Raw genomic sequence first — 27,990 nt, 5'->3', positions numbered from 1 at the left:
AAAAATACAAAAATTAGCCAGGCGTGGTGGCACATGCCTTTAGTCCCAGCTACTCAGGAGGCTGAAGTGGGAGGAACACTTGAGCCCAGGTCATCGAGGCTGCAGTGGGCCATGAGCATGCCACTGAACTCCAGCCTGGGTGACACAGCAAGACCCTGTCTCAAAATTTTAAAAACATTTTTAAATTTAAAACTTAAAAAAAAGAAATAGGGATAAATTTTTCTAACAACCACTTGTTTGTCTTCTTGTCACTGTTTTTGAGCAATCAGCCTTTATTCATGGTATCAAGTAACCATCATGCTTATCCTGAACTAAGGATTAGTTATTTATTAAAAAAACAAACTATTCGGCCAGGCACAGTGGCTCACGCCTGTAATCCTAACACTTTGGGAAGCCGAGGCAGGTGGATTGCCTGAGGAGTTCGAGGCCAGCCTGGGCAACACAGTGAAACCCTGTCTCTACTAAAATACAGAAAGTTAGCTGGGTGTGGCAGCGTGTGCCTGTAATCCCAGCTACTCAGGAGGCTGAGGCAGAAGAATTGCTAGAACCCGGGGGGAGGAGCTTGCAGTGAGCTGAGATCCGGCCACTGCACTCCCGCCTGGGTGACAGAGCGAGACTCCATCTCAAAAAAAAAAAAATAGAATCCTAACTCCAAGGCCCTGTACACCATGGACCTTGCCTATCTATGTCTCCTGCTACTCTCCCAGAAAATCACCTTGCTTCAGTCACCGACAACTTAACAGTTTAAAGCCCTTTTCTGCCTAGAAGCGCGTGAAGACACTTTGACCAAGACTCCGACCACTGAATGAGTATATGCTTTTACAAAGCAGGTAAATCATAAACTGTCCCTAGACACATGAAAAGTTCAGAGAAGAAAATGGAAAAGGACATGAAGACAATATTTTTATTCCTTCAAAGTGTAATTTTGACAGGGGAATGCTATGAGGGAAAAGGCTGACTAAAAATTTTTTTTTTTTTTGAGACAGTGTCTTGCACTGTCGCCCAGGCTGGATTGCAATGGCGCAACCTTGGCTCACTGCAACCTCCACCTCCTGGGTTCAAGCAATTCTCCTGCCTCAGCCTCCCGAGTAGCTGGGACTACAAGCGTGCACCACCGTGTTCGGCTAATTTTTTTTGTATTTTTAATGGAGACAGGGTTTCACCATGTTGGCCAGGCTGGTCTCAAACTCCTGATCTCAAGTGATCCGCCCGCCTCGGCCTCCCAGAGTGCTAGGATTACAGGTGTGAGCCATTGCACCTGGCCTATTCTCACTTTTGTCTTAGGAAAAAAATGTATTTAATTTTCACAGTACTCCCTAAATATAGGGAGCAGTTCCAATGCAGATGTAAAAGAACAATAATTGTCACACAACTTTCCAAGAATGTATCTACAACTGTACCTCTAAGTGGAACTCCATTCCATTTTCTTGCATAGAATACAAGTTACATACAAAAAGGAAAGTCTAACAGTTCAGAAATGTTACAAAAGCAAATGAGTTACCACTGCAGATTGTTTATCCTGAAGAAATACAAACTATACATTTTTGACTATCAGAGATAAGTTAATGAAATACAATTCCTCATTACAACTTTCTTCAAAAACTAAAATCAAAATAAAGATATGGACAAACTGACCTCTCTTTCGTTGATTACTTGACTGAGCCTCATCCTCACTGACATTTTCACCGGGACCATTTAACTTTGTTTCCCGATTTTCTTTGCTCTCACTGTTACTTCTCTTTTCAACCTTCTCTTCTTTTTCTTTTCTATTTTGTGGCTTTTTATTTCCTTGGCTGAGGACGCTCTGAAACTGCAAAAAGGTTTTCAGAATGAAATGATTTCCATTAACATTTTCACTAACACACCCAAAAATTTGTGGTAATACACCTAACTTAAAAATGCAAAACAAATGACAAAAACTGTTATCAAAAGCAAAAAAATTACTTCTCAAAAGACAGTTAAAAGTAAAGCTGCAGACTAGGAGAAAATATTTGTTAAGTATTTGACAAAGAACTTTTATCTAAAATACAGAATGAACTTTCAAAACTCAGTAACAAGAAATCAATTCCACTTTTTTTTGGTGGGGGGGAAGGAGTCTCACTGTGTTGCCCAGGCTGGAGTGCAGTGGCACGATCTCGGCTCACTGCAGCCTCCACCACCTGGGTTCAAGCAATTCTCCTGCTTCAGCCTCCCTAGTAGCTGGTATTACAGGCACATGTCACCACACCTGGCTAGTTTTGTTTTTTTTTTTTAAGTAGAGACAGGGTTTCGCCCTGTTGGTCAGGCTGGTCTCAAACTCCTGACCCCAATGATTCACCCTCCTCAGCCTCCCAAAGTGCTGCAATTACAGGCATGAGCCACTGCACCCAGCCTTCCATTTTTTTAAATAGGCAGATTGATCAGATACTTCATCAAAAAGATATACCGATGGCAAATCTATGAAAAGATTATTGCATTCATTCGTCAGAAAAATGTAAATTAAAACTGCAATGGGAGACCACTCCACATTTATTAGAATGGCTAAAACATTTTTGAAACTTGACTAAACTATGGGCGAGTAAAGATGGGTGCGGTGGCTCACACCTGTAATCCCAGCACTTTGGGAAGCCCAGGCAGGTAGATTAGTTGAGCTCAGGAATTTGAGACCAGACTGGGCACATGGCAAAACCCCATCTCTACAAAAATACAAAAAACTTAGCCAGGCATGGTGGTGCATGCCTATAGTCCCAGCTACTTATGGGGCTGAGGTGGGGGATCACAAGGCTACAGTGAGCTGAGATCATGCCAATGCACTCCAGCCTGGGTGACAAAGTGAGACCGGGTCTCACAAAAAAAAAAAAAAGAGAGGGAGTGAAAATGTGGAGTAACTGGAATTCACGTACACTGCTGATAGAAGTGCAAATTCGGCAATTTCTTAAAAAGCTAAAACAGGTAGCTACTCTATGATCCAGCCTAGTGACATACCCAAGAAAAAATGAAAAATTTTCTACACAAACGTTCATATAGCAGTTTTATCTGTATCAACCAAAACCCAAAATTAATCCAAATGTCCATTAACAATAGGTGAATGGACAAACTGTGTTACATCCATACTACTCAGCAAGAAAAAGGAATGAACCGGCCGGGCGCAGTGGCTCAAGCCTGTAATCCCAGCACTTTGGGAGGCCGAGACGGGCGGATCACAAGGTCAGGAGATCGAGACCATCCTGGCTAACACGGCGAAACCTCGTCTCTACTAAAAACACAAAAAATTAGCCGGGCGAGGTGGCGGCGCCTGTGGTCCCAGCTACTCGGGAGGCTGAGGCAGGAGAATGGCGGGAACCCGGGAGGCGGAGCTTGCAGTGAGCTGAGATCTGGCCACTGCACTCCAGCCTGGGCGACAGAGCGAGACTCCGTCTCAAAAAAAAAAAAAAAAAAAAAAAAAGAAAAAGGAATGAACCGCTGACACACAAGTAAAATCTCAAAATAATCATGCTGAGTAGAAGCCAGGAAAAAAAAAGAAAAAAGAGTACCTACTGAATGCTTCCATATATACAAAATTCTAGAAAATGCAAATCTCGCATATAAGGTTACCTCTTAAGAATACAACCAGAGGAGGCCAGGCCCGGTGGCTCACGCCTGTAATCCCAGCACTTTGGGAGGCCAAGGTGGGTGGATCACCTGCGGTCAGAAGTTGGAGACCAACATGGTGAAACCCAGTCTCTACTAAAAATACAAAAATTAGCCGGATGTGGTGGTGCGTGCCTGTAATACCAGTTACTCAGGAGGCTGAGGCAGGAGAATCACTTAAACCAGGGAGGCAGAGGTTGCAGTGAGCTGAAATCCCACCACTGCACTCCAGCCTGGGCAACAGAGCAAGACTCCGTCTCAAAAAAAGAATACAATCAGATGAGGGAAATGTGATGAATTAAACTAGGTTATCTGAAAAGTGGGTAAATTATCAAAAGGATAGCTGCCATGTTTTCAGCACCTCTTTATCAATGTATGTGATTTTATACAAATATAAAAATTTGATTACAATTTATAATATGTCTTCATTATTAAAGAAATAATAGGCGAGGCATGGTGGCTAACGCCTATAATCCCAGCACTTTGGGAGGCTGAGGCGAGCCAATTGCTTGAGCTCAGGAGTTCGATATCAGCCTGGACAACATGGCCAAACCCCCATCTCTACAAAAAGTTTAAAACCTGCCAGTGTGGTGGCGCACACCTGTAGTCCCAGCTACTTGGGAGGCAAAGGTGGAGGATCACCTGAGCCTGGGAGGCCAAGGCTGCAGTGAGCTGTGATCACATCACTGCACTCCAGCCTGGGTAATGGAATGAGACCCTGTCTCAAACAAACAAACAAAAAAAAGAAAGAAAGAAATAATAGGTTAGGTTAAGCTTACCATGAGTAAAGCTTAAGACAAGTTCATTACTAATGTTACTGGCAGCATCAAAGAATAACTGCAAATTAAACTAACAAAATGTAATCTTCTTGATGAATCAAGTTTTTAAGTCTGTTCCTCAGCCAGGTTCGTAGCTCATACTATAATCTCAACACTTTGGGAGGCTGAGGCAGGAGGATCACTTGAGCTCAGGAGTTGGAGACCAGCAAAATCCCGTCTCTATGAAAAATACAAAAATTAGCTGTGCACAGTGGTGCGTGCCTGTAGTCCCAGCTACTCTGGAGGTCAAGGTAGGAAGATCACCTGAGCCTAGGAGTTTGAGGCTACAATGAGCTGTGATCACACTACTGTACTCCAGCCTGGTGACAGAGCAAGACCCTGTCTTAAACAAATAAAAAAGGCTGGGCGCGGTGGCTCAAGCCTGTAATCCCAGCACTTTGGGAGGCCGAGATGGGCGGATCACGAGGTCAGGAGATCGAGACCTTCCTGGCTAACACAGTGAAACCCCGTCTCTACTAAAAATAATACAAAAAACTGGCCGGGCGAGGTGGCTCGGGAGGCTGAGGCAGGAGAATGGCATGAACCCGGGAGGCGGAGCTTGCAGTGAGCCCAGAACGCGCCACTGCACTCCAGCCTGGGCGACAGAGCGAGACTCCGTCTCAAAAAAAAAAAACAAAAAAAAAAACAAATAAAAAAAATCTGTCCCCCAGTATGACAATTCTTTACATTTTAAGTAAAATAAAATTCTGCATGTTGAAATGGATATATTTTCCTTTCTTTAAAGAAAAACTTTAAAATAATACTCACTCCAGTGTTCACTAATTCACTTGGTGTTGGCCAATTCTCCATATCGCTGAAATCACTAGCCTAAGAAGTAACAAGTAAGAGTTAGGTCTGCAAATTAGTTTTAGAAATTTTAAGCAGAAAAAAACATTTTCTAAAAGTGAAAGAAGTTTTAATAATCATTTACATTCAGTTATATGCAGGCATCTGCCAAATTAATCTAAAAGTTTCTGCAAACAATAGAACATTTGCAATAAGAATGGCTTAATCTTATGATAAAACTTTCACCACTATTTAATGACATTAACTAAATTGAGTTATACACGATAGCAAAGGCATATATAGAGATTTGGATAAAGGTTATGATTCTCCATAATAACTTTAATCTAACACCAACAGTACAATTAGAAGAAAAATACACTTACAATAACCTAAGAGTTCTTAGCCTCAATTTTCAAAAATCAGTACAGTTAAGAACTATTTCCTATGAAAACATACCTTGTTGTATTTCTTTGTCTTGAGTTTTCCTGCTTTTATAATTTTGAGGGAACCGAACTCTGAAGAAAATATATAGAATTGTTTTTACAACTACTTCATTCAATAAATTTAACAAAATAACTATTATGGCAATTTCAGTAAATCAGTATAATCATAATTTCCAACAAAATCCAAAGTTCTAAGACTCAAATTCCTAGCAAAAAATCAACTCCATTTGACACATAGATTCAAGGTGGTCTTCAGTCTCCAAATCAAGAAGAAAGAAGTATTAACAGCGTGTTACACTGAACGAACAGAACAATCCTTTCATTAATAGAATATAGGCTAGGCCTGGTGGCTCACACCTGTAATCCCAGCACTTTGGGAGGCCAAAGCGGGCGGATCACTGGAGGTCAAGAGTTTGAGACCAGCCTGGCCAACATGGTGAAACCCCATCTCTACTAAAAATAGAAAAATTAGCCAGGTGTGGTGGCATATGCCCATAGTCCCAGCTACTCAGAAGGGTGAGGCAGGAGAATCACTTGAAGCCGGGAGGTGGATGGTGCAGTGAGCCGAGATCCAACCACTGCACTCCAGCTGGGGTGACAGAGCTAGATTCTGTCCAAAAAAAAAAAAGAATATAACAGGAGAAAATTACAAATATAACTTTTTTTTTTGAGACAGAGTCTCTTATTTCTCTCATGCTGTTGGTAAGAGTATGAGGTAGTATTTCTTTCTTTTCTTTTTTCTTTTTTTTTTTTTTTGAGACAGAGTCTTCTCACTCTGTCACCCAGGCTGGAGTGCAGTGGCACAGTCTTGGCTCACTGCAACCTCCCCTTCCTGGGTTCAAGCCCTTCTCCTGCCTCAGCCTCCCAAGCAGCTGGGGTTACAGGCGCCTGCCAGCACGCCTAGCTAACTTTTTTGGATTTTTAGGAGAGACAGGGTTTCACCATGTTAGCCAGGCTGGTCTCAAACTCCTGACCTCAAGTAATCCGCCCACCTCGGCCTCCCAAAGTGCCGGGATTACAGGCATGAGCCACGGCGCCCAGCCAAGGTAGTATATCTTTCAAGGGTAATCTGTCATCTAAAATGTATATATCCTTTTAATAAAAGAATTCCACTTTCGGGAAATTATCTGGGAATCAAGAAAAGGTACAAAGATGTCTATATAGGATGTTCAGTGCAACTTTGTTGATAATCCTATTTAGCCTCTACGTATTAATACACAAAATACTATATAACTTTTAGAAATCAGACAAAGCTGTGTATGTATTGACATGGAAAGAAGTCCACCAGGTTTTAAATATAATTTTACATACACAGGCCAGGCTCAGTGGCTCACGCCTGTAATCCCAACAGTTTTGGGAGGCCAAGGCAGGCAGATCTCTTGAGGCCAGAAGTTCAAGACCAGCCTGGTCAAAATGAGTGAGACTCTGATACAAAAAAAAAAAAAAAAAAATTATATATACATACAGATTACAGGTAAAAGAAGTCTAAGAATGGAAATTTTTCATTTTCTCATTGTTTTAACATGGAGGAAATCACACTGCATGTCATTAGAGAACACCTAAGACTGAAATAGCAAGCCAATTTAGGAAATTGTTTTAAATTAAAAATTTTTTCACATTAAAAAATATGTATATCTTTTTTTTTTTTTTTTTGAGACAGAGTCTTATTCTGTCACCCAGGCTGGAGTATAGTGGTGCAATCTTGGCTCACTGCAACCTCTGCCTCCCAGGTTCAAGCGATTCTCCTGCCTCAGCCTCCTGAGTAGCTGGGACGATAGGCATATGCCACCACGCCCGACTAATCTTTCATATTTTTAGTAGAGATGGGGCTTCACTGTGTTAGCCAGGATAATCTGGATCTCTGATCTTGTGATCTGCCTGCCTCAGCCTCCCAAAGTGCTGGGATTACAGGCGTGAGCCACCGCACCCGGCCTAAAACATGTATATTCATACAGATGAAATCTGTTTTTTGTTTCTAAGTAAGAAACAAGCCAGGCACAGGGGCTGTGCCTGGAGGCTGAGGCATGAGAATCGCTTGAACCCAGGAGGCAGAGGTTGCAGTGAGCCAAGATCGTGCCACTGCACTCCAGCCTGAGGAAGAGCGCGAGACTCCATCTCAAAAAAATAAATAAACAAAATAAAAACAAATAAATAATAAAATGTTATTTTTAAATCCTGGGACCTACAAGGAAATAACTATAAACAGATAAGGAAAACAATATACTTTTAAGGGCTAGGATACTTTAAACAAAAGCTACAACATAACAGAGCCTATTTCACTCAGTTTAATTCTTATGACCATAACCTTTTGGCAAAATTTTAACTAAGAAAATGCACTGATGATATCAATATTTCACATTTTATCATATTTAAGGGCAAATGTAGTAAAAATTAGTGCTTTTAAAAATGTTAAAGGAGGCCCGGGCGCAGTGGCTCACACCTGTACTTCCAGCACTTTAGGAGGCCAAGGCAGGCGGATCACCTGAGGTCAGGAGTTCAAGACCAGCCTGGCGAACATGGTGAAATCCCGTCTCTAGTAAAAATATAAAAACTAGCCGGGCGTGGTGGTGGACGCCTGTAATCCCTGCTACTCGGGAGGCTGAGGCAGGAGAATTGCTTGAACCCAGGAGACGGAGGTTGCAGTGAGCTGACACAGTGACACTGCACTCCAGACTCGGTGAGACAGTGAGACTCTGTCTCAAAAAAAAAAAAAATGTGAAAGAAGACAATTCTCAAATTCTAATAGTGGGAGTATCAATTTGTACAGTTACTTTAAAAAGCAACTTGTAAAGGCCAGCACGGTGGCTCACACCTGTAATCCTAGCACAAATAAAAAATAAAAATAAAAATTTTAAAATTTTAAAAATAAATAAATAAAAAGCAACTTGTAAACTAAAAAAAAATGCTCTATAACCTAACAATTCTACTTCTCAGCATCTACCCTAGAGAAAGGCACACATGGATATAAGATGTATAAAAATGTTCAGTTTCCTCACCTAAATACAAAAATGAAAAAAAAATCAAGATGATCAATAGGTAAATATCTAAATTAACTATGTCAGCTATATTTAGGACCATTCCTTAGCTTTTTTTTTTTTTTTTTAAATTGAGATGGGGTTTCACTATGTTGCCCAGGCTGGTCTCAAATTCCTGGCCTCAAACCCTGGTCACCTTGGTCTCTCAAAGTGTTAGGATTACAGGTGTGAGCCACCACAGCCGGCAATCCTCAGCCTTTTTTTTTTTTTTTTTTGAGATGGAATTTCACTCGCCAGGCTGAAATGCAATGGCACCATCTTGGCTCAGCGCAACCTCTGCCTCCCGGGTTTTTAAGCAATTCTCCAGCCTCAGCCTCCCAAGTAGCTGGGATTACAGGTGCTGGCCAACACGCTCGGCTGATTTTTGTATATTTAGTAGAGACGGGGTTTCTCCGTGTTGGCCAGGCTGGTCTGGAACTTCTGACCTCAGGTGATCCACCTGCTTCAGCCACCCAAAGTGCTCAGATTAAGGGCGTGAGCCACCGCGCCCGACCAGTCCTCAGCAATTTTTAAAAGGAGTTTAGATTTAGTAAATTATTTTGAGACCGAGTCTTGCTCTGTCGCCCAGGTTGGAGTGCAGAGGTGCCATCTTGGCTCACTGCAAGCTCCACCTCCCGGGTTCACCCCATTCTCCTGCCTCAGCCTCCCGAATAGCTGGGACTACAGGCACCCGCCACCATGCCCAGCTAACTTTTTTTGTATTTTTAGTAGAGACAGGGTTTCACCGTGTTAGCCAGGATGGTCTCGATCTCCTGACTTCATGATCCACCCACCTCAGCCTCTACCTCCCAAAGTGCTGGGATTACGGGCGTGAGCCACTGCGCCCAGCCTCAGTGAATTCTTAAGGTGACATGAAAGTTTTTTATTTTTGTAAAGAGAATATATTTATGCAGTTTTTTCTATATAACTTACTTAAAATGGTATTTCATGGCCGTGGGATTACACGCCTGTAATCCCAGCACTTTGGGAGGCCGAGGCAGGTGGATCACGAGGTCAGGAGATCGAGACCATCCTGGGTAACACAGTGAAACCCTGTCTCTACTAAAAATACAAAAAAAATTAGCCAGGCGTGATGGTAGGTGCCTGTTGTCCCAGCTACTCGGGAGCCTGAGGCAGTAGAACGGCGCAAACCAAGGAGGCGGAGCTTGCAGTGAGCTGAGATCGTGCCACTGCACTCCAGCCTGCACTGGTCTGCAGCGAGACTCCGTCCCCCTCAAAAAAAAAAAAAAAAAAAAAGGTATTTAATTAGGGTAACAACAGTAAGCTTACTTGAGGTTTCTAAGAACCAAACAGGAGAAAATAAGGTTGAAGAACCAAATAGTAGGAGAAAAGAGGGTTGATGATGAACATAGGGTTCAAGAAAAGCAAGAACTTTTTGAAAAAAATCAGTATTTTTTACACATCATATTTTTATGAGCAAAAGAATGGAAATTATACGAGAATGCTGATGTTTAACAGGCAAAAAACAACCATAACTACAAGTAAGGGATTAATAAACCCATAATGTGATTTTAATAAAGAATCTGCACCCTTTCCGTCTAGTGGCAGCCATCAGGTAAGCCAAGATGGGTGCATACAACTAAATCCAGGAGCTATGGAGAAAAGCAGTCTAATGTCATGCGCTTTCTTCTAAGAGGAGGTTGCTGGCAGTACTGCCAGCTCTCTGCTCTCCACAGCGCTCCCCACTCCACTCGGCCTGATAAAGCGTGCCAACTGGGCTACAAGGCCAAGCAAGTTTACGTTATATATAGGATTCATGTTCGCCATGGTGGCTGAAAACACCCAGTTCCTAAGGGTGCAACTTACAGCAAGCCTGTCCATCATGGTGTTAACCAGCTAAAGGTTTGCTCAAAGTCTTCAGTCCGTTGCAAAGGAGCGAGCCGGATGCCCCTGTGGGGCTCTAAGAGTCCTGAATTCTTACTGGGTTGGTGAAGATTCCACATACAAGTTTTTTGAGGTTATCCCCATTGATCCATTCCATAAAGCTATCAGAAGAAATCCTGACACCCAATGGATCACCAAACCAGTCCACAAGCATAGAGAGATGCATGGGCTGCCATCTGCAGGCCGAAAGAGACATGGCCTTGGAAAGGGCCATAAGTTCCACCACACTACTGCTGGTTCTCACCAGGAAGCTTGGAGAAGGCGCAATACTCTCCAGCTCCACCGTTACGGTCAATGTAAGTAAAGTTTGTAAAATTCATACCTAATAAAAATTTAGGACGCTCATGTCTGCTAACAGGTGTTATTTATCTGTTGAAACTAGTCTGCAGGCTGTTTCATGAATGCTTTGTCAAATTAAGAAAAGTTGGCCGGGCGTGGTGGCTCACGCCTGTAATCCCAGCACTTTGGGAGGCTGAGGCGGGTGGATCACAAAGTCAGGAGATCGAGACCATCCTGGCTAACACGGTGAAACCCTGTCTCTACCAAAAATACAAAAAAATTAGCCGGGCGTGGTGGCGGTAGTCCCAGCTACTCAGGAAGCTGAGGCAGGAGAATGGCGTGAACCCGGGAGGCGGAGCTTGCAGTAAGTCGAGATGGTGCCACTGCACTCCAGTCCGGGAGACACAGCAAGACTCCGTCTCAAAAAAAAAAAAAAAGAAAAGAAAAGAAAAGTTAAAGTGCAATACTGTTCGAAGAGAATACGTTATGGTGTATCTTCTTTCTAATAAGATAAACTTTTTTGGCTTTGCTTTATCTTGTTAGGGTGTTATATATCTGTATAAAACATACTGTATGGGGCCGGGCGCGGTGGCTCAAGCCTGTAATCCCAGCACTTTGGGAGGCCGAGACGGGCGGATCACTAGGTCAGGAGATCGAGACCATCCTGGCGAACACGGTGAAACCCCGTCTCTACTAAAAAATACAAAAAACTAGCCGGGCGAGGCGGCGGGCGCCTGCAGTCCCAGCTACTCGGAAGGCTGAGGCAGGAGAATGGCGTAAACCCGGGGGGCGGAGCTTGCAGTGAGCCGAGATCGCGCCACTGCACTCCAGCCTGGGCAACAGCGTGAGACTCCGTCTCAAAAAAAAAAAAAAAAAAAAAAAAAAAAAAAAAAAAAAAAAAATACTGTATGATATAATAGGTTTAAAATAAATTATTTAAAAGAGGGGAAAAAAAAGAAATCTGCAAGGCCAGGCTCACACCTGTAATAGCAGCACTTTGGTAGGCTGAGGCGGGGAATCCTTTGAGGCCAAGAGTTCAAGACTAGGCCTGGGCAATATAGGGAGACCCTGTCTCTAAAAATAATAAAAATAGCTTGAGTTCAAGAGTTCTGAGACCAGCCTAGGCAACATAGCAAGATACTGTCACTATTTTTAAATTTAAAAAATAAAAATAAAATAATTTGCCAGGCATGGTAGCACACGCCTGTAGTCCTAGCTACTTGAGAGGCTGAGGCAGGAGGACCCCGTGGTCCCAGGCTGCAGTGAGCTATGACTGTACCACTGTACTCCTACTCTAGCCTGGGTGACAAAGTGAGACCCAGTCTCTTTAAAAAAAAAAAAAAAGCTGCGCACAGTGGCTCACGCCTATAATCCCAGCACTTTGGGAGGCCAGAGTGGGTCAATCATCTGAGGTCCAAAATTCAAGATCAGCCTGGCCAACATGGTGAAACCCCCATCTCTACTAAAAATACAAAAATTATGCAGGCATGGTGGCAAGCGCCTGTAATCCCAGCTACTCAGAAGGCTGAAGCAGGAGAATCGCTTGAACACGCGAGGTGGAGGTTGCAGTGAGCCGAGACTGCGCCATTGCACTCCAGCTTGGGCGACAAGAGCGAGGCTCCATCTCAAAAAAAAAAAAAGGAGGTATCCAAAATGAAACTAATGCCAAGTCAGGACACGGATGGGGGAAGTTCCTTCTGGTCTCATGACTAAATTTCAAGATAGCAGGCCTCTTGGGTGGGCAGCAACTTTGGCTGAAGAGTGCCTTATCTGGATTTCTGGAAACAGCAACACATGATCAAAATCATCCTAAAAGTGGAAGAAAGTCTCTCACAAGGGCCGAGGCATCAAGAATCTGGTTCACTTAGATCTGCAGGTTTTAATTTAGAGAAGATTCATAATTTCTGTCCTGAAATACTCTCCCATGTGTTTCCTATGTTTCTAACTGTAGTAAGAAACTTCCTGGCAAAATTTTGTGGATGGAATTCCTTTACCTCATTAACAGAGTGACAGTAAATCCAAGTTTGAGCAGGATAGACCTGATTTAAGTCTATTATTTCAATACAATTATCTCTCTCAAAGAGTATCCTGTTTTGTAGAATTATACAATTTATATTGTATAAATTATACAATCACTAATAGATAACTAATAGATTTAGAGGTACCCACTGTGAACTTTAAACAACCTCTGGTCCTATGTATTTACTTCTTAAGTTGCAAATTTGCTTAAGAAAATAGAAAGCCCAAGACCAAGCATGGTGGCTCACCCCTGTAATCCCAGCACTTTGGGAGGCCAAGGCGGGCAGATCTACTGAGGTCAGGAGTTCGAGACCAGCCTGGCCAACGTGGTGAAACCCCGTCTCTACTAAAAATACAAAAAAAAATAATTAACTGGGCATGGTTGCACGCACCTGTAGTCCCAGCTACTCAGGAGGCTAAGGCAGGAGAACTGCTCAAACCTGGGACAGGTCGGGGGTTGCAGTGAGCCAAGATTGCGCCATTGCACTCCAGCCTGAGTGACAGAGCAAGACTCTGTCTCAAAAAAAAAAAAAAAAAAAAAAAAAAAAAGGAAAGAAAATAGAAAGCCCGGCCGGGCGCAGTGGCTCACACCTGTATCCCAGCACTTTGGAAGGCGGAGGTGGGAGGATCACCTGAGGTCAGGAGGTCAAGATAGCCTGACCAACACGGAAAAACCCCATCTCTACTAAAAATATAAAAATCAGCCAGGCATGGTGCCGCGTGCCTGTAATCCCAGCTACTCGGCTGGCTGAGGCAGGAGAATCACTGGAACCCAGGAGGTGGAAGTTGCGGTGAGCCGAGATCACACTATTACACTCCAGCCTGGGCAATAAGAATGAAACTCCATCTCAAAAAAAAAAAGGCCAGGCGCGGTGGCTCACGCCTGTAATCCCAGCACTTTGGGAGGCTGAGGCGGGTGGATCACAAGGTCAGAAGATTGAGACCATCCTGGCTAAAACGGTGAAACCCTGTCTCTTCTAAAAATACCAAAAATTAGCCAGGCATGGTGGCGGGTGCCTTTAGTCCCAGCTACTCGGTAGGCTGAGGCAGGAGAATGGCGCGAACCCGGGAGGCGGAGCTTGCAGTGAGCAGAGATCGTGCCACTGCACTCCAGCCTGGGTGACAGAGCGAGACTCCGTCTCAAAAAAAAAAAAAAAAAAAAAAAGAGAAAATAGTAAACAGAAAGTTGACAGGCAGGGTGGCTTACACCTGTAGCCCCAGCACTTTGCAGGGGCTGAGGCAGGAGGATATCTTGACCCCAAGAGCTCAATATCAGCCTGAGCAACAAAGGGGGATCCTGTCTATACAAAAAAAAAAAATTAAAAATCATTAGCCAGACATAGCTAATTCCATGGAATGACATGCATGCCTGTCATCCCAACTACTTGGAATGCCAAGGCAGGGGAATTGCTTGAGTCCAGGAGGTCAAGGCTGCAGTGAGCTATGATCTCACCACTGCAATAGAGCAAGACTGACGATCTATCTACCTATTTAAATAAATTAAAGTAAAATGTATTAAGTAAATTAAATAATATTAAATAAATAAATAAATGGAAGCCAAGGCAGCCAGGTTGTAAGTGGCACTCTGGTATTATAAACCAGAGGAGATGAGCCCATCCATGTTATTCATTTATAATGCCCAGAAATCTTGCCAGAAGTCAACTAGCTAGTTAGTAACAAATACCTGCACCAGAACCCAAGTCTCTCAAAACAGTACATTTCTACACCACAATCTCTTTTATCTAAATTACCTAAGTTATGCAAATAGAGTGTGGTCCTATTTCTTTACTTCTGAAGTTGTAAATTTGCTGAAGAAAATAGAAAGCCTTATTACGTCTGTAATCCCTGCACTTTGGGAAGCAGGAGGATTGCTTGAGGTCAGCAGTTCAAGACCAGCCTGGGCAACACAGAGAGACCCCATCTGAGGAAGGAAGGAAGGAAGGAAGGAAGGAAGGGAGGAAGGGAGGAAGGGAGGAAGGGAGGGAGGGAGGGAGGGAGGGAGGGAGGTGCAGAGTCAGTGTTGGGAAAAGACCATGGTTACTACACTATTACTACACTATTCCAGGTCTGAAAGATGGTCTTCCTGCCAGTGCAGAATGGATTCCATCCAAAGACAGAAAAGAGTTGCCTACACAAGACAACTTTCTACACAAGACAAAATTTCAGCAAAACTGAAATTCCCGTGAACCATACCATAAAACTAGTATCACAGTGTTCTTAATCTCCAGTGAAGACTGGAGAATGAAAGCATCAATAGGTTAACTGTTAAATATTTTTCACAGGTCATTTGCAATTAAAGTTCCCAAGGCTTACCTTAACAGTTTTTAAAGTTCTATTATTATTATTATTATTTTAAATGTGGTCTTGCTATATTGCCCAGGCTAGAATGCAGTAGCTATTCACAGGCACTATGATAGGACATTACAGCCTCAAACTCCAGGGCAAAACCGATTTTTCCAGCCTCAGCCTCCCAAGGAGCTAAAACTGCAGGCACACACTACCATGCATGGCTTCAAAGTTTTAAAATCTGTAATACCGGTTTTATGATCAACAAAGGGTTCCTACTTGGTAATTCACTGACTATACAATTGTCTATAAGTCTAGACGTAGAGAGGTGAAACAGTAAATAAGATGATTCACTAGGGTTTTCTTTCTTTGCTAAATTTTAGAGTGCTTGCCACTGGGTTTTAAAAAAGAAAAAAAAGAAAAACTTTATGAGGTCTTTACTTAACAGTGTTCTCTTCAGTTAGTAACAGGAGTAAACAAACAGCTCTTTACAGCGAGGAAGGAATTATGCCAATATTAAATCCGGAGCAAACTGTTAAGTTTTTTTCTGCAAGTGTCAAAAGTTACCAACAATTAATTAGGAGTATTTCTGTGCAAAGGCAAGAGAATCAATTAACTCAACAGTTATCTCCCTCTATTGGAGAGTTCCTCTGAAGAAATGTTAACATAACATAATGGTGCTTGTAACAATCGCCTTTTCTTTTTTTTTTTTTTTTTTTTTTTTTTGAGAGGGAGTCTTGCTCTGTCACCCAGGATGGAATGCAGTGGCTCAGTCTTGGCTCACTGCAACCTCCGCCTCCCAGGTTCAAGTGATTCTCCTGCCTCAGCCTCCTGAGTAGCTGGTATTACAGGCACGCACCACCACATCAGGCTAATTTTTGTATTTTTAGTAGAGACGGGGTGTCGCCATGCTGGCCAGGCTGGTCTCGAACTCCTCACCTCAGGTGATCCACCCGCCTCGGCCTCCCAAAGTGCTGGGATTACAGGCGTGTGCCACCGCGCACCGCCAATTGCCTTACATTTACACCACATCTTCATCGCATTTGATCCTCACAAGCCAGTAAACATGCTCTAATATTTCCTATTCTACTAACCTTTAATTTTAAATAAGAATGAAGACTTGCAAGTAAACAGCTGTCATTTGCATATAAAAAGTTCAACTCATTTACAACTTAATTGAGAAAGTAGAATATACAGGGTTTTTTTGGGGTTTTTTGGTGTTTTTTTTGAGACAGAGTTTCGCTCCTGTTGCCCAGGCTGGAATGCAGTGGCTCGATCTCAGCTCACCGCAACCTCCGCCTCCCGGGTTCAAGCGATTCTCCTGCCTCAGCCTCCCAAGTAGCTGGGATTACAGGCATGCGCCACCACGCCCAGTTAATTTGTATTTTTAGTAGAGACAAGGTTTCTCCGTGTTAGTCAGGCTGGTCTCAAACTCCCGAGCTCAGGTGATCCACCCGCCTCAGCTTCCCAAAGTGCTAGCATTACAGGCCACCGCGCCCGGTCAGATACTGCTTTTTGTCATGGTTTTTATTTCCATTTTAACTTTTTTTTTTTTTTTTTTTTTTTTTTTTGAGAGGTAGTCTCACTCCGTTGCCCAGGCTGGAGTGCAGTAGAGCGATCTCGGCTCACTGCAACCTCCACCTGCCGGGTTCAAGCAATTCTCCCTGCCTCAGCCTCCCGAGTAGCTGAGATTACAAGGGCCCGCCACCAGGCCTGGCTAATTTTTGTATTTCTAGCAGAGACGGGGTTTCGCCATGTTGGCGAGGCTGGTCTCGAACTCCTGACCCGCAGGTGATCCACCCGCCTCCGCATCCCAAAGTGCTGGGATTACAGGCGTGAGCCACAGCGCCGACCCATTTTAATTTTCTTAAGCTGCAGTTGCTACAATCAAAATAAAGCACCAAGGGCCATACTGCATTGGTCAGCATTCAAATACAGTGGCATAATCTTCTCTCTTCTAAAGGGAAGGAGAGCTGACAATGTTAGAAAACCATTTACATAACGTGCAATCCACGCTCGCATGTCAACCATCCTATTTAATTATTTTCCAGCACACTCATAACTTAAAGCACTTTTAAAACCACATTTAAAGTCTCATTTTTAATATAACTGCTTAGCAGTGTTTCGAAAACCTTGAGATTTTCATCTTATTATTTCATACTAAAAGACTACAATCGCGCTTCCACTTACGAATAAATCTCCTTGCTCTGACTTGCTTCAATCCTTAAAAAAAAAAAAAAAAAAATCCACCAAAACTTTCCCATACGAAGCACTGCAGTATCTAAAGTTAGCTACTTTCCCAAGTCACTAACACGTGGAGACAAAACACAATCGCAACCGCGCCAGCAGAGCTGCGCCGCCAAGCTACCCCCTCCGTGCCCCCACCAGGCAAGGAGAACCTGAGGTCCCACCTCTTCCTGCCGCTCCCTTCCCAGATGCCCATGTATGTAAATAGGCAGAGTGAATGACACCTTGGAACAAATTACATCCGACTGACAGGGAAGGGAGGCCTGCCGTTACCCGGGCCCGGCGCCCGCTACCGCCGCCACGCGCCGGCAAGTCCCGCAAGTCGCCCCTGCCCGCACCCTGCCAGTGCCCAACGCACAGCAACCACAGACCTGCCTCCAGGGTTTCCAGCGGGGGCGGCGGTGGACCTGTCGTGTCTGGGGACAGGTGCTGGGGAGGCTTTTTGGTCCAGGGATTTCCCTTAGGCGGCAGTGGCGGCGGCTGCCGCTTTACCGCAGGGCCAGCTGCCGCCTCTTCCCGGGCGTCCTCGGCCGGCGGATCCCGCAGCAACGGCGGCAACGGCGACGGCGGCGGCGGTGGCGGTGGTGGCGGCTCCCCGCCGAAGGGGCCACCTGGCCCACGCGCCTTGTGCGCCAAGTGCAGCGCCAGGGGCCTCACGGGGACAGCCGCCTGGGGCACGCTGCGTCCCAGCACCAGCGCCGGCGACGGCTCTCCCCGCGCCCCCGCGCTAGTGGCGGCCGCGGCCCTGTCCTCCCTCGCCGCCTCTTTGCCCTCACGTTCGGGCGGGGGCGGCTGCTCGGCCGGCCGGTTCGCCGCGGCCAACAGCGACTCCCTCTCAGCAGTCACCGCGGGCGGATCCTCCCGAGAATGGGCGGCGGGCACCGGGGCGCGAGCAGACATCGTCCCTCTGCCCCAGCCGCCCCGGCCGGGGTGGCCCCGAGGCCAGGGAGCCTGACTGCCCGTCTCTCCGCCCGGACACCGACCGGCTCCAGCTGGGGGCAGAGAACCTGAGAGCCCGGCGGCCGTGGCCGCCACTGCCGCCGCCCGCCGAGGCCGCGCAGCGCCCGGCGTGACGCCCCTCCCCGCACCGAACGGAGCGCCAACCGCCCGCCGGCCCCGTCCTCTACGCGACGCACGCCCGGAGCCCGCCACCACGCGCCGGGAGCCGCAGCCGGGAGCCGCGAGCTCTCACCTGGCGCAGGGCAGCTGCGGAGGCGCAGCACGCAGGGGCCTAGGAGCTTTACCCGAGTTGGGGAGGCGCGAGCAGCCAGCGCCGGTAACTGCCCGCGGAGGCGTGGAGACGGCGAGGAGGGGCGGCCCGAGAGCACGGGGCGGGGCCTCCCTGAGGAGCGTGACGTGGCTACTCACCGGCTCCTTCCCTCGCCGGGCCACTCGCGGGAGCTGACGGATTCGACCGCCCGGGTGCCGCCCGGCCCGAAGGCCTGCCCCGCCCCGGAGGCCCTCCGAGTGCGAGGGAGGACTAAGGGGACGACTCCCGGCTCACGGTCTGAGGCCGCCCCTACTGCGGGCTCAGGGGCGGGACGCGCACCAGCCCTCTGTGGCTCGCGGCCTGCCCCCGCGGCGACGGTGGCCAAGGGCCTGGGCGGGCCGCGCACATGGCGCCGGGAGGACCGGGCGCTTGATTTGCCCTTAGGCCCTAAAGCTGGGTCGCGGCTAGGCTAAGGGAGGGAACGCGGTGTCGACCCCCGGCCTGGGGCGGCTCCCAAGTGAAGTGGGCTCCCGGGCCCGGCCGCTTGGCCCCCTGGCGCCCGGCGCCTCCCCCCTGTGAAAGTTGCCTCCTGGCGCCTCCGGGCACTGCGATCACCTGTAATCTTGAGCCACGTCCGAGATGAAAGCGGAGTTACCTCCTGGTAACTGTTTAGGAAACCTTTGCCCCGGCGTTCGGTTTAGTGCGCCTCCCCGCCCGGATTCCCACCCACCAACTAAAAGAGTTTTAAAGGGTTACTGAGTAAATTAAATAGTATTTCGCTGGCTTTTAGATTTTTTTGTTGTTGTTTCTTTAATTTGGGGAAACAGCACTTAATTATAAGTTAACCATATTCCCAATAGGCTTTTTCTTCCTGGAATGGATGTTAAAATGGTACAAAGACGTTGCGATAATAAATCGGATACTAGCTTTCTACTTGGCACTCACATTCACTTAGAGATGATACTCGTTTCATATGCGTGTATTTTTGAGTCATTGTTTGTGTTCTGATGCAAGGTGGCTGAGAGCAGGTTCCGCCGCTGATGTTTCTTTTTCCGAGCCCCACAACCCCATAGCCTTGTGAAATAAGTTATCCGTGCTTGCCTTTTGTATGGGCTTGCAACCCCCACCCCACGTCCAGTAGGTCTCGCTTCAATTACATTCAACCCGACGTTAATACTTTTTGCTTACTCAAAAGCTGTACTCGGCATGATTTTCCTAAGGCTAATAACCTATTTATACATAACAGCTATAAACAATAAGGGTTTTCTTGTTTTCCATGTCAGTGATCTCCAGTTTACCTGACCCTAAGTAACCTAGAGAACCTTGTTGCAGGGCCAGGCGCGGTGGCTCATGCCTGTAATCCCAGCACTTTGGGAGGCCGAGGCGGGCGGATCACAAGGTCATGAGATCGAGACCACAGTGAAACCTCGTCTCTACTAAAAATACAAAAAATTAGCCGGGCGCGGTTGTGGGCGCCTGTAGTCCCAGCTACTCGGGAGGCTGAGGCAGGAGAATGGCGTGAACCCGGAAGGCGGAGCTTGCAGTGAGCCGAGATCGCGCCACTGCACTCCAGCCTGGGCTGGGCGACAGAGCGAGACTCCGTCTCAAAAAAAAAAAAAAAAAAAAGAGAACCTTGTTGCAATTAAACGGGGATTGTACTTCCACCTATATTCCCAGCCATCTTTACTAGCTCTGTTAGGTTATTAGTGGCCCTGTGGTTTTGTTGTTGTTGTTGTTGTTGTTTTGAGACGGAGTCTTGCTCTGTCGCCCAGGCTGGAGTGCAGTGGCCAGATCTCAGCTCACTGCAAGCTCCACCTCTCGGGTTCATGCCATTCTCCTGCCTCAGCCTCCCGAGTAGCTGGGACTACAGGCGCCCGCCACCACGCCCGGCTAATTTTTTGTATTTTTTAGTAGAGACCAGGTTTCACCGTGTTAGCCAGGATGGTCTTGATCTCCTGACCTCGTGATCCGCCCGTCTTGGCCTCCCAAAGTGCTGGGATTACAGGCTTGAGCCACCGCACCCGGCCTATCGCTTTGTATTTTTTATTGGTGGTGGTGGTGGTTGTTTGAGACAGAGTCTCACTCTGTTGGCCCAGGCTGATCACAGTGGCGTGATCTCGGCTAACTGCAACCTCTGCCTCCGAGGCTCAAGAGATTCTCCTGCCTCAGCCTCCTGAGTAGCTGGGATTACAGGCACGCCACTACCACCCAGCTAATTTTTGTATATTTAGTAGAGATGGGGTTTCATCATGTTGGCCAGGCTGGTCTTGAACTCCTGACCTTAAATGATCCACCCGCCTCAGCTTCTCAAAGTGCTGGGATTACAGGTGTGAAGCACGGCGTCTGGAGTTCTTTTTTTTTTTTTTTTTTTTTTGGAGGTAATCTCTCTCTGTGCCCAGGCTAGAGTGCAGTGGCGCAGTCAGGGCTCACTGCAACCTCTGTCTCTCGGGTTCAAGCGATTCTCATGCCTCAGCCTCTTGAGTAGCTGAGATTACAGGCTCCCACCACCACACCAGGCTAATTTTTGTATTTTTGGTAGAGATAGTGTTTCACCATGTTGGCCAGGCTGGTCTTGAACTCCCGGCCTCAGGTCATACCCCCCCCCCCCGCCCACCTTGGCTTCTCAAAGTGCTGGGATTACAGGCGTGAACCACCACGCCCAGTCTCACACCTCTGTAAAGGGTCCTTTTAATAATAAACTTAAAATTACAAAATTTGAGCGTTCCGTCTGATTTTAGTTTCATCTGACTGACCTAATTTGCTGTTATTAACCTATATCTTGTTACTTTATTCTGCCTCTGCAGCTACGTGCCAGACTCTTCCTCTGCTTCTTAGTTCAAAATCAAGGATAAAAGACTGCTTGACCCTAGTTATTTTTTCCAGCCAGATTATACAAGTCATTAGCCAATCTGTGGATTTTCTGCCCTTGGGTAGGGTATTCACCTGGTCTGGAAGAACAAATTATTTGGTTCAAAACACTGCCATCGGCCAGGCGCAGTGGCTCAAGCCTATAATCCCAGCACTTTGGGAGGCCGAGGCTGGCGGATCACGAGGTCAGGAGTTCGAGACTAGCCTGGCTGACATGGTGACACCCTGTCTCTACTAAAAATACAAAAATTTAACGGGGCATGGTGTTGTGAGCCTGTAGTCCCAGCTACTCAGTAGGCTGAGGCAGAAGAATTGTTTGAACCTGGGAGTCAGAGGTTGCAGTGAGGTGGCACCAGTCCACTCCAGCCTGGGCTACAGAGTGAAAGTCCATCTCAAAAACAAAAAAACACTGCCCTCTGGGTTGGCATGGTGGCTCACGCCTGTAATCCCAGCACTTTGGTAGGCCAAGGCAGGCGGATCACTTGTGGTCAAGAGTTCGAGACCAGCCTGGCCAACATGGTGAAACCCCATTTCTACTAAAAATACAAAACTTAGCCGGGCATGGTGGCAGGTGCCTGTAATCCCAGCTACTTGGGAGGCTGAGGCAGGAAAATCTCTTGAACCCAGTGAGCTGAGATCGTGCCACTGCATTCCAGCCACTCCAGCCTGGGAGACAGAGAGAGACTCACTCTAAAAAAAAAAAAAAAAAAAAAAAAAAAAAAGCTGCCGTCAAGGCAATGGGGGTGAGAGAAGAGCCAATTTACAGTAAGCATGTGTGAGAGGTAGCATCCTTTAACCAGGTTTTTTTAACCCTGTTCTCTCTCTCAGTGAATAGCACCATAAAACCTAGTCCATAAAACCTAAGAGTCATCCTTTCACCCCCGTCCCTCAAGCTCCATGGCTAGTTTATTCATTTACAAATATTTCTCAAGCATCAGCCAGGCAATGTTCTAGGCACTCAGCAAGACCAATTGATTGTACCTCCTAAATCTATCAAATCCTGCTGCTGCTTTCTCCACTACTATTGCCCTACTCCAAGCTGCCGTCCTCCTTCCCTAATAGTATTATATAGGCAGGCATTGTGGCGTGTGCCTGTAACCACAGCTACTCAGGAGGCTGAGGCAGGAGAATCACTTAAACCTGGGAGGCAGAGGATGCAGTGAGCCGAGATCATGCCACTGCACTCCAGCCTGGGCGACAGAACTAGACTCCCATCTCAAAAAAGAAAAGAAAAAAAAAAAAAAGCCGGGCATAGTGATGCTGACCCATATAGTCCCAGCTACTTGGGAGGCTGAGGCGGAAGGATCTCCTGAGCTGGGGAAGCTGCAGGATGCAGCTAGCCAAGATCGCGCAACTGTACTTATAGCCTGAACGAAAGAGTGAGATCCTGTCACACAAAAAAATTAATAAAAGAGGAATAAAAGCATTTTTAGAAAATGTTGCTCTTTTTTTAACTGACCTATATCTTACAAATGTGTAAAAACACAGTGTTTGCTGTGCAAACATAGGCGCTTTTTTTGGGGGGGGTGTTGGTTTTGTTTTTGTTGTTGTTTTGTATTTGTTTTGTGTGTGTGTGTGTGTGTTTGTTTTGGTTTTTGGTTTTGATTTTGGTTTTGGTTTTGTTTTTTGAGACAGAGTCTTGCCCTGTTGCCCAGGCTGGAGGGCAGTGGCACGATATTGGCTCACTGCAACTTCCTCCTGGGTTAGGCATTTCTCCTACCTCAGTCTCCCAAGCAGCTGAGACTACAGGCGCATGCCACCATGCCTGGCTAATTTTTGTATTTTTAGTACAGACGGGGTTTTGCCATGTTGGCCAGGCTGGTCTGGAACTCCTGACCTCAAGTGATCTGCCTGCGTCAGCCTCCCAAACTGCTGGCATTACAGGTGTGAGCCACCGCCTCCGGCCAAGCATAGTTTCAACTCAAATCTAGGCTACTTTCCAGCCAGATTGCTGTTCTTAAGCCCCTTCTAAGTAAGCATTTTGAAGCTCTCTTTACTTTTAGGTAGGTTTTGTTTTCGTTTTTGTTTTCTTTTTGAGACAGAGTCTCGCTCTGTCGCCCAAGCTGGAGTGCAGTGGTGCGATCTCGGCTCACTGGAACCTCTGCCTCCCACATCAAGTGATTCTCCTGCGTCAGCCTCAGGAGTAGCTGGGACCAGAGGCGCATGCCACTGAGCCCGGCTAATTTTTTGTATTTTTTAGTAGAGATGGGGTTTCACCATGTTAGCCAGGATGGTCTGGATCTCCTGACGTCGTGATCCACCCGCCTCAGCCTCCCAAAGTGCTGGGATTACAGGCGTGAACTACCGTGCCCGGGCGTTTAGATAGGCTTTAAGGGGCCAGTTTAACAGAAATAGGGACTAAAAAGTTTGTCTTGGCTAGAAACTCTCAGACTAATAATTGAGTTATGATACATATTAAAATCTAAGGCCGGGCGCGGTGGCTCAAGCCTGTAATCCCAGCACTTTGGGAGGCCGAGACGGGTGGATCACGAGGTCAGGAGATCGAGACCATCCTGGCTAACATGGTGAAACCCCGTCTCTACTAAAAAATACAAAAAACTAGCCGGGCGTGTTGGCGGGCGCCTGTAGTCCCAGTTACTCGGGAGGCTGAGGCAGGAGAATGACGTAAACCCGGAAGGTGGAGCTTGCAGTGAGCTGAGATCCGGCCACTGCACTCCAGCCTGGGTGACAGAGCGAGACTCCGTCTCAAAAAAAAAAAAAATAAAATAAAAATAAAAAATAAAAAAAATAAAATAAAATCTATCTGCCTTTCCTGACACACCAATCTTGTTTTTATAATAACTTGTAATACACAAATAACAGTAATATTTAATATTTTTGAAAAAGTACTCCAATAATATTCAGTAAGCTCAAGGAAGCATATCTTTTTCTCTTTTCCAGCTTTCAAAGAACAGAAGTGTTCAAACAATAAGGTGTAGGAGGAGGGGTCAGTTAGTTTTTCAAATATTTCTTGTTATCTAGTTATATTAATATTAGTACAGTCTTGTGAATACTGGTACAACATAAATGTGCTTTTCTGTTTGTTTGTTTGGTTGTGGGTTTTTTTGTTTTTTTTTGAGATGGAGTCTCACCCTGTCACCCACACTGGAGTGTAGTGGCAAGATCTCAGCTAACTGCAACCTCTGCGTCCCAGGTTCAAGCAATTCTCCTGCTTCAGCCTCCTGATTAGCTGTGATTACAGGTGCCTGCCACCGCACCCAGCTAATTTTTTAATTTTAGTAGAGAAGGGGTTTCACCGTCTTGGCCAGGCTGCTCTCAAACTCCTGACCTCAGGTGATCCACTCGCCTCGGCTTCCCAAAGTGGTAGGATTACAGGCATGAGCCACGCACCCAGCCATAAATATCTTTCTTTTTTGTTGATTTTTTTTTTTTTAGCTGGAGTCCAGGCTGGAGTGCAGCAGCACAATTTCGGCTCACTGCAACCTCCACCTCCTAAGTTCAAGAATTCTCCCTCAGCCTCTGGAGTAGCTGGGACTACAGGCGTGCGCTGCCATGCCCAGCTAATTTTTTGTATTTTCAGTAGAGACAGGGTTTCACCATGTTGCCCAGGCTGGTGTCCAACTCCTGAGCTCAGGTGATCTGCCCACGTTGGCCTCCCAAAGTGTTGGAATTACAGGTGTAAGCCACCTTGCCTGGCCTGTTTTTTGTTTTTTGTTTTTGTTTTTTTTTAGAAAGAGTCTCACTCTGTTGCCTAGGCTAGAGTGTAGTGGTATGGTTTTGGCTCACTACAGCCTCTGCCTCGTGGGTTCAAGCGAGTCTCCTGGCATGCGCCACCGTGCCTAATTTTTCTTTTTTTGAGACGTAGTCTCACTCTGTTGCCCAGCCTGGAGTGCGGTGGCGGGATCTCAGCTCACTGCAAGCTCCACCTCCCAGGTTCAAGCAATTCTCCTGCCTCAGCCTCCCTAGTAGCTGGGACTACAGGCATGCACCACCACGCCCAGCGAATTTTAGTAGAGACAAAGTTTCACTATGTTGACCAGGCTGGTCTTGAACTCCTCACCTCAAGTGATCCACCCTCCTGGGCCACCCAAAGTGCTGAGATTACTGGTGTGAGCCACTGCGCCTGTCCCTAATTCTTGTGTTTTTAATACAGACAGGGTTTCACCATGTTTACCAGGCTGGTCCTGAACTCCTGACCTCAGGTGACCTGCCAGCCTCAGCCTCCTAAGGTGCTGGGATTACAGGTGAGAGCCACCACGCCTGGCCTCATTTTAATTTTTTCTTTTTTTTTTTTTTTGAACCAGAGTCTTGCTGTGTCACCCAGGCTGGAGTGCAGTGGCCTGAACTCAGCTCCCTGCAAGCTCCGCCTCCCGGGTCACACCATTCTCCTGCCTCAGCCTCCAGAGTAGCTGAGACTACAAGCGCCCACCACCACGCCTGGCTAATTTTTTGTATTTTTTTTTTTTTAGTAGAGACGGGTTTCAGCATGCTAGCCAGGATGGTCTTGATCTCCTGACCTCGTGATCCGCCCACCTCGGCCTCCCAAAGTGCTGGGATTACAGGCATGAGCCACCGCGCCTGGCCTCCTCCTTTTTTTTTTTTTTTTTTTTTTTTTTTAAAGACAGGGTCTCACTATGTAGGCTAGGTTGGTCATGAACTGCTGAACTCAAGTGATCATCCTGCCTTAGCTTTCCTAGTAGCTGGAACTACAGGTGTACATCACCATGCCTGGCTAGAAAAAATAAACTGAAAAACAAAAAGAAGAAGAAAGATTATATACACCTATAATCCCAGCACTTTGGGAGGCCAAAGCAGGTGGATCACGAGGTCAGGAGTTCAAGACCAGCCTGACCAACATAGTGAAACCCCGTCTCTACTAAAAATACAAAAAATTAGCGGGGCGTGGTGGCGCATGCCTGTAATTCCAGCTACTCAGCGGCTGAGGCAGGAGAATCCCTTGAACCTGGGAAGCAGAGGTCACAGTGAGCCGAGATCGTGCCACTGCATCCAGCCTGGGTGACAGAGCGAGACCCTGTCTCAAACAAAATAAAGAAGAAAAAAAGAAACTCTGTAGAGAAATTAAGCAAAAGTTTTTAATCAGCTTCTCAATACTTCTTACGGCTTGTTTTAATCAATTTATAAATATTCACTGACTGATTACTATGATCCAGTAACTGATCTGGTGAACTAGTCACTTCAGGAACTTACACAGAGAGGCAAAATGCATAGTGCAATGACTTTCACATCTAATGACTTAATATGTATAATTTAACCAAAAGTTTCAGAAAACAGTACTTATCCTTACTACATGAAGACATTCTTTTTTTTTTTTTTTTTTTGAGACGGAGTGTTACTGTGTCACCCAGGCTGGAGTGCAGTGGTGCAATCTCGGCTCACTGCAAACTCCACCTCCCAGGTTCAAGCGATTCTCCTGCCTCAGCCTCCTGAGTAGCTGGGATTACAGGCGCCTGCCACCACGCCCAGCTTGTTTTTGTATTTTTAGTAGTTTCACCAGGTTGTAGTAGTAGTTTAGTAGTAGTTTCACCATGTTGGCCAGACTGGTTTCAAACTCATGACCTCAGGTGATCCACCTGCCTGGGCCTCCCAAAGTGTTGGGATTACAGGCATGAGCCACTGTGCCCGGCTATGAAGACGTTCTTACATGGTCTATTCAGTTCCATTTCACTTTTTAATTAATTAATTATTTTTTTTTTTTTTGAGACAGAGTCTCACTGCATCGCCCAGGCTGGAGTGCAGTGGCGCCATCTAAGCTCACTGCAACCTCTGCCTCCCGGGTTCAAGCGAGACCCTGTCTCAAAAAAAAAAAAAGAAAGAAAGAAGGAAAATGGCCAGGTGTGGTGGCTCAAGCCTGTAATCCAAGCACTTTGGGAGACCAAGGTGGGCGGATCACTTGAGGTCAGGAGTTCGAGACCAGCCTGGCCAACATGGCAAAACCTCGTCTCTACTAAAAATACAAAAATTAGCCAGGCATGGTGGTGGTGCCTGTAATCCCAACTACTGGGGAGGCTGAGGCAGGAAAATTGCTTGAACCCAGGAGGCGGAGGTTGCCGTGAGCCAAGATCATGCCACCGCACTCCAGCTTGGGTGAAGAAGCGAGACTCTGTCTCAAAAAAAAGAAAAAAAAAAGCATGAGTAAAGATGAGGTGAGAGAGAGAGCCTAAGGCAGAGCCTGCAGGGGCTTCTGGATTATGACAGAATTTGAATTCTATCAGAGCAATGGGGAAACACTGAAAAGATGTAAGAGTTAATACCCCTATTGCTGTAATATGGAAAATGAAGTGGAAAGGGCAGTGACAAAATGCAGAATGTGAAAAACATGAAGTTGTTGTTGTAGTATTCTAAGAACGATATGATGATGGTCTGGACTTAAGAAGTGGCAGTGCATAGGGCAGTGGAATGATTTGAGATACATTTTGGGAATTATCTCATTAACTGGAATTGCTAATCTAATGGATATAAGAAATGAAATAAAGAGATCAAGTTCTAAATTTCTGACTAAACCTGGGCATAGTGACAGCTGCCTG

General features: G+C 46.2%; 1 protein-coding gene and 1 pseudogene across 25 annotated transcripts in view; one reads left to right on the top strand and one right to left on the bottom strand.

Moving 5' to 3' along the window:
- LARP1B (La ribonucleoprotein 1B) overlaps nucleotides 1-19,265 on the bottom strand; it is a 153,818-nt gene extending 134,553 nt beyond the window's left edge. For 9 of the 25 annotated variants that reach the window (XR_001444971.3, XR_013417294.1, XR_013417293.1 and 6 more), the window contains exons 1-4: nucleotides 17,778-18,688; nucleotides 5,670-5,728; nucleotides 5,196-5,255; nucleotides 1,636-1,810 (exon numbers count right to left, since the gene is read on the bottom strand). Coding sequence is in view for 19 of the 25 variants with exons in the window: in XM_015139197.3 (XP_014994683.2) it covers nucleotides 1,636-1,810; nucleotides 5,196-5,255; nucleotides 5,670-5,728; nucleotides 17,778-18,306 (823 nt within the window). In the remaining 6 variants the exon portion in view is untranslated. Of the gene's footprint in view, nucleotides 1-1,635; nucleotides 1,811-5,195; nucleotides 5,256-5,669; nucleotides 5,729-9,603; nucleotides 9,733-17,777; nucleotides 18,689-18,774 lie in introns of those variants that run through there. The other 16 variants (XR_003729779.2, XR_013417296.1, XR_013417295.1 and 13 more) reach the window with 5 other exon arrangements.
- Nucleotides 10,221-11,026, top strand: LOC106998495 (large ribosomal subunit protein eL15 pseudogene; annotated as a pseudogene).
- Nucleotides 19,266-27,990: the final 8,725 nt, after the last annotated feature.

This window comes from Macaca mulatta, chromosome 5, assembly GCF_049350105.2.
Source record: "Macaca mulatta isolate MMU2019108-1 chromosome 5, T2T-MMU8v2.0, whole genome shotgun sequence".
Taxonomy (NCBI): Eukaryota; Metazoa; Chordata; class Mammalia; order Primates; family Cercopithecidae; genus Macaca; species Macaca mulatta.
The sequence above is the reverse complement of the archived record's forward strand: the minus strand, read 5'-3'. Positions and strand labels throughout refer to the sequence as shown.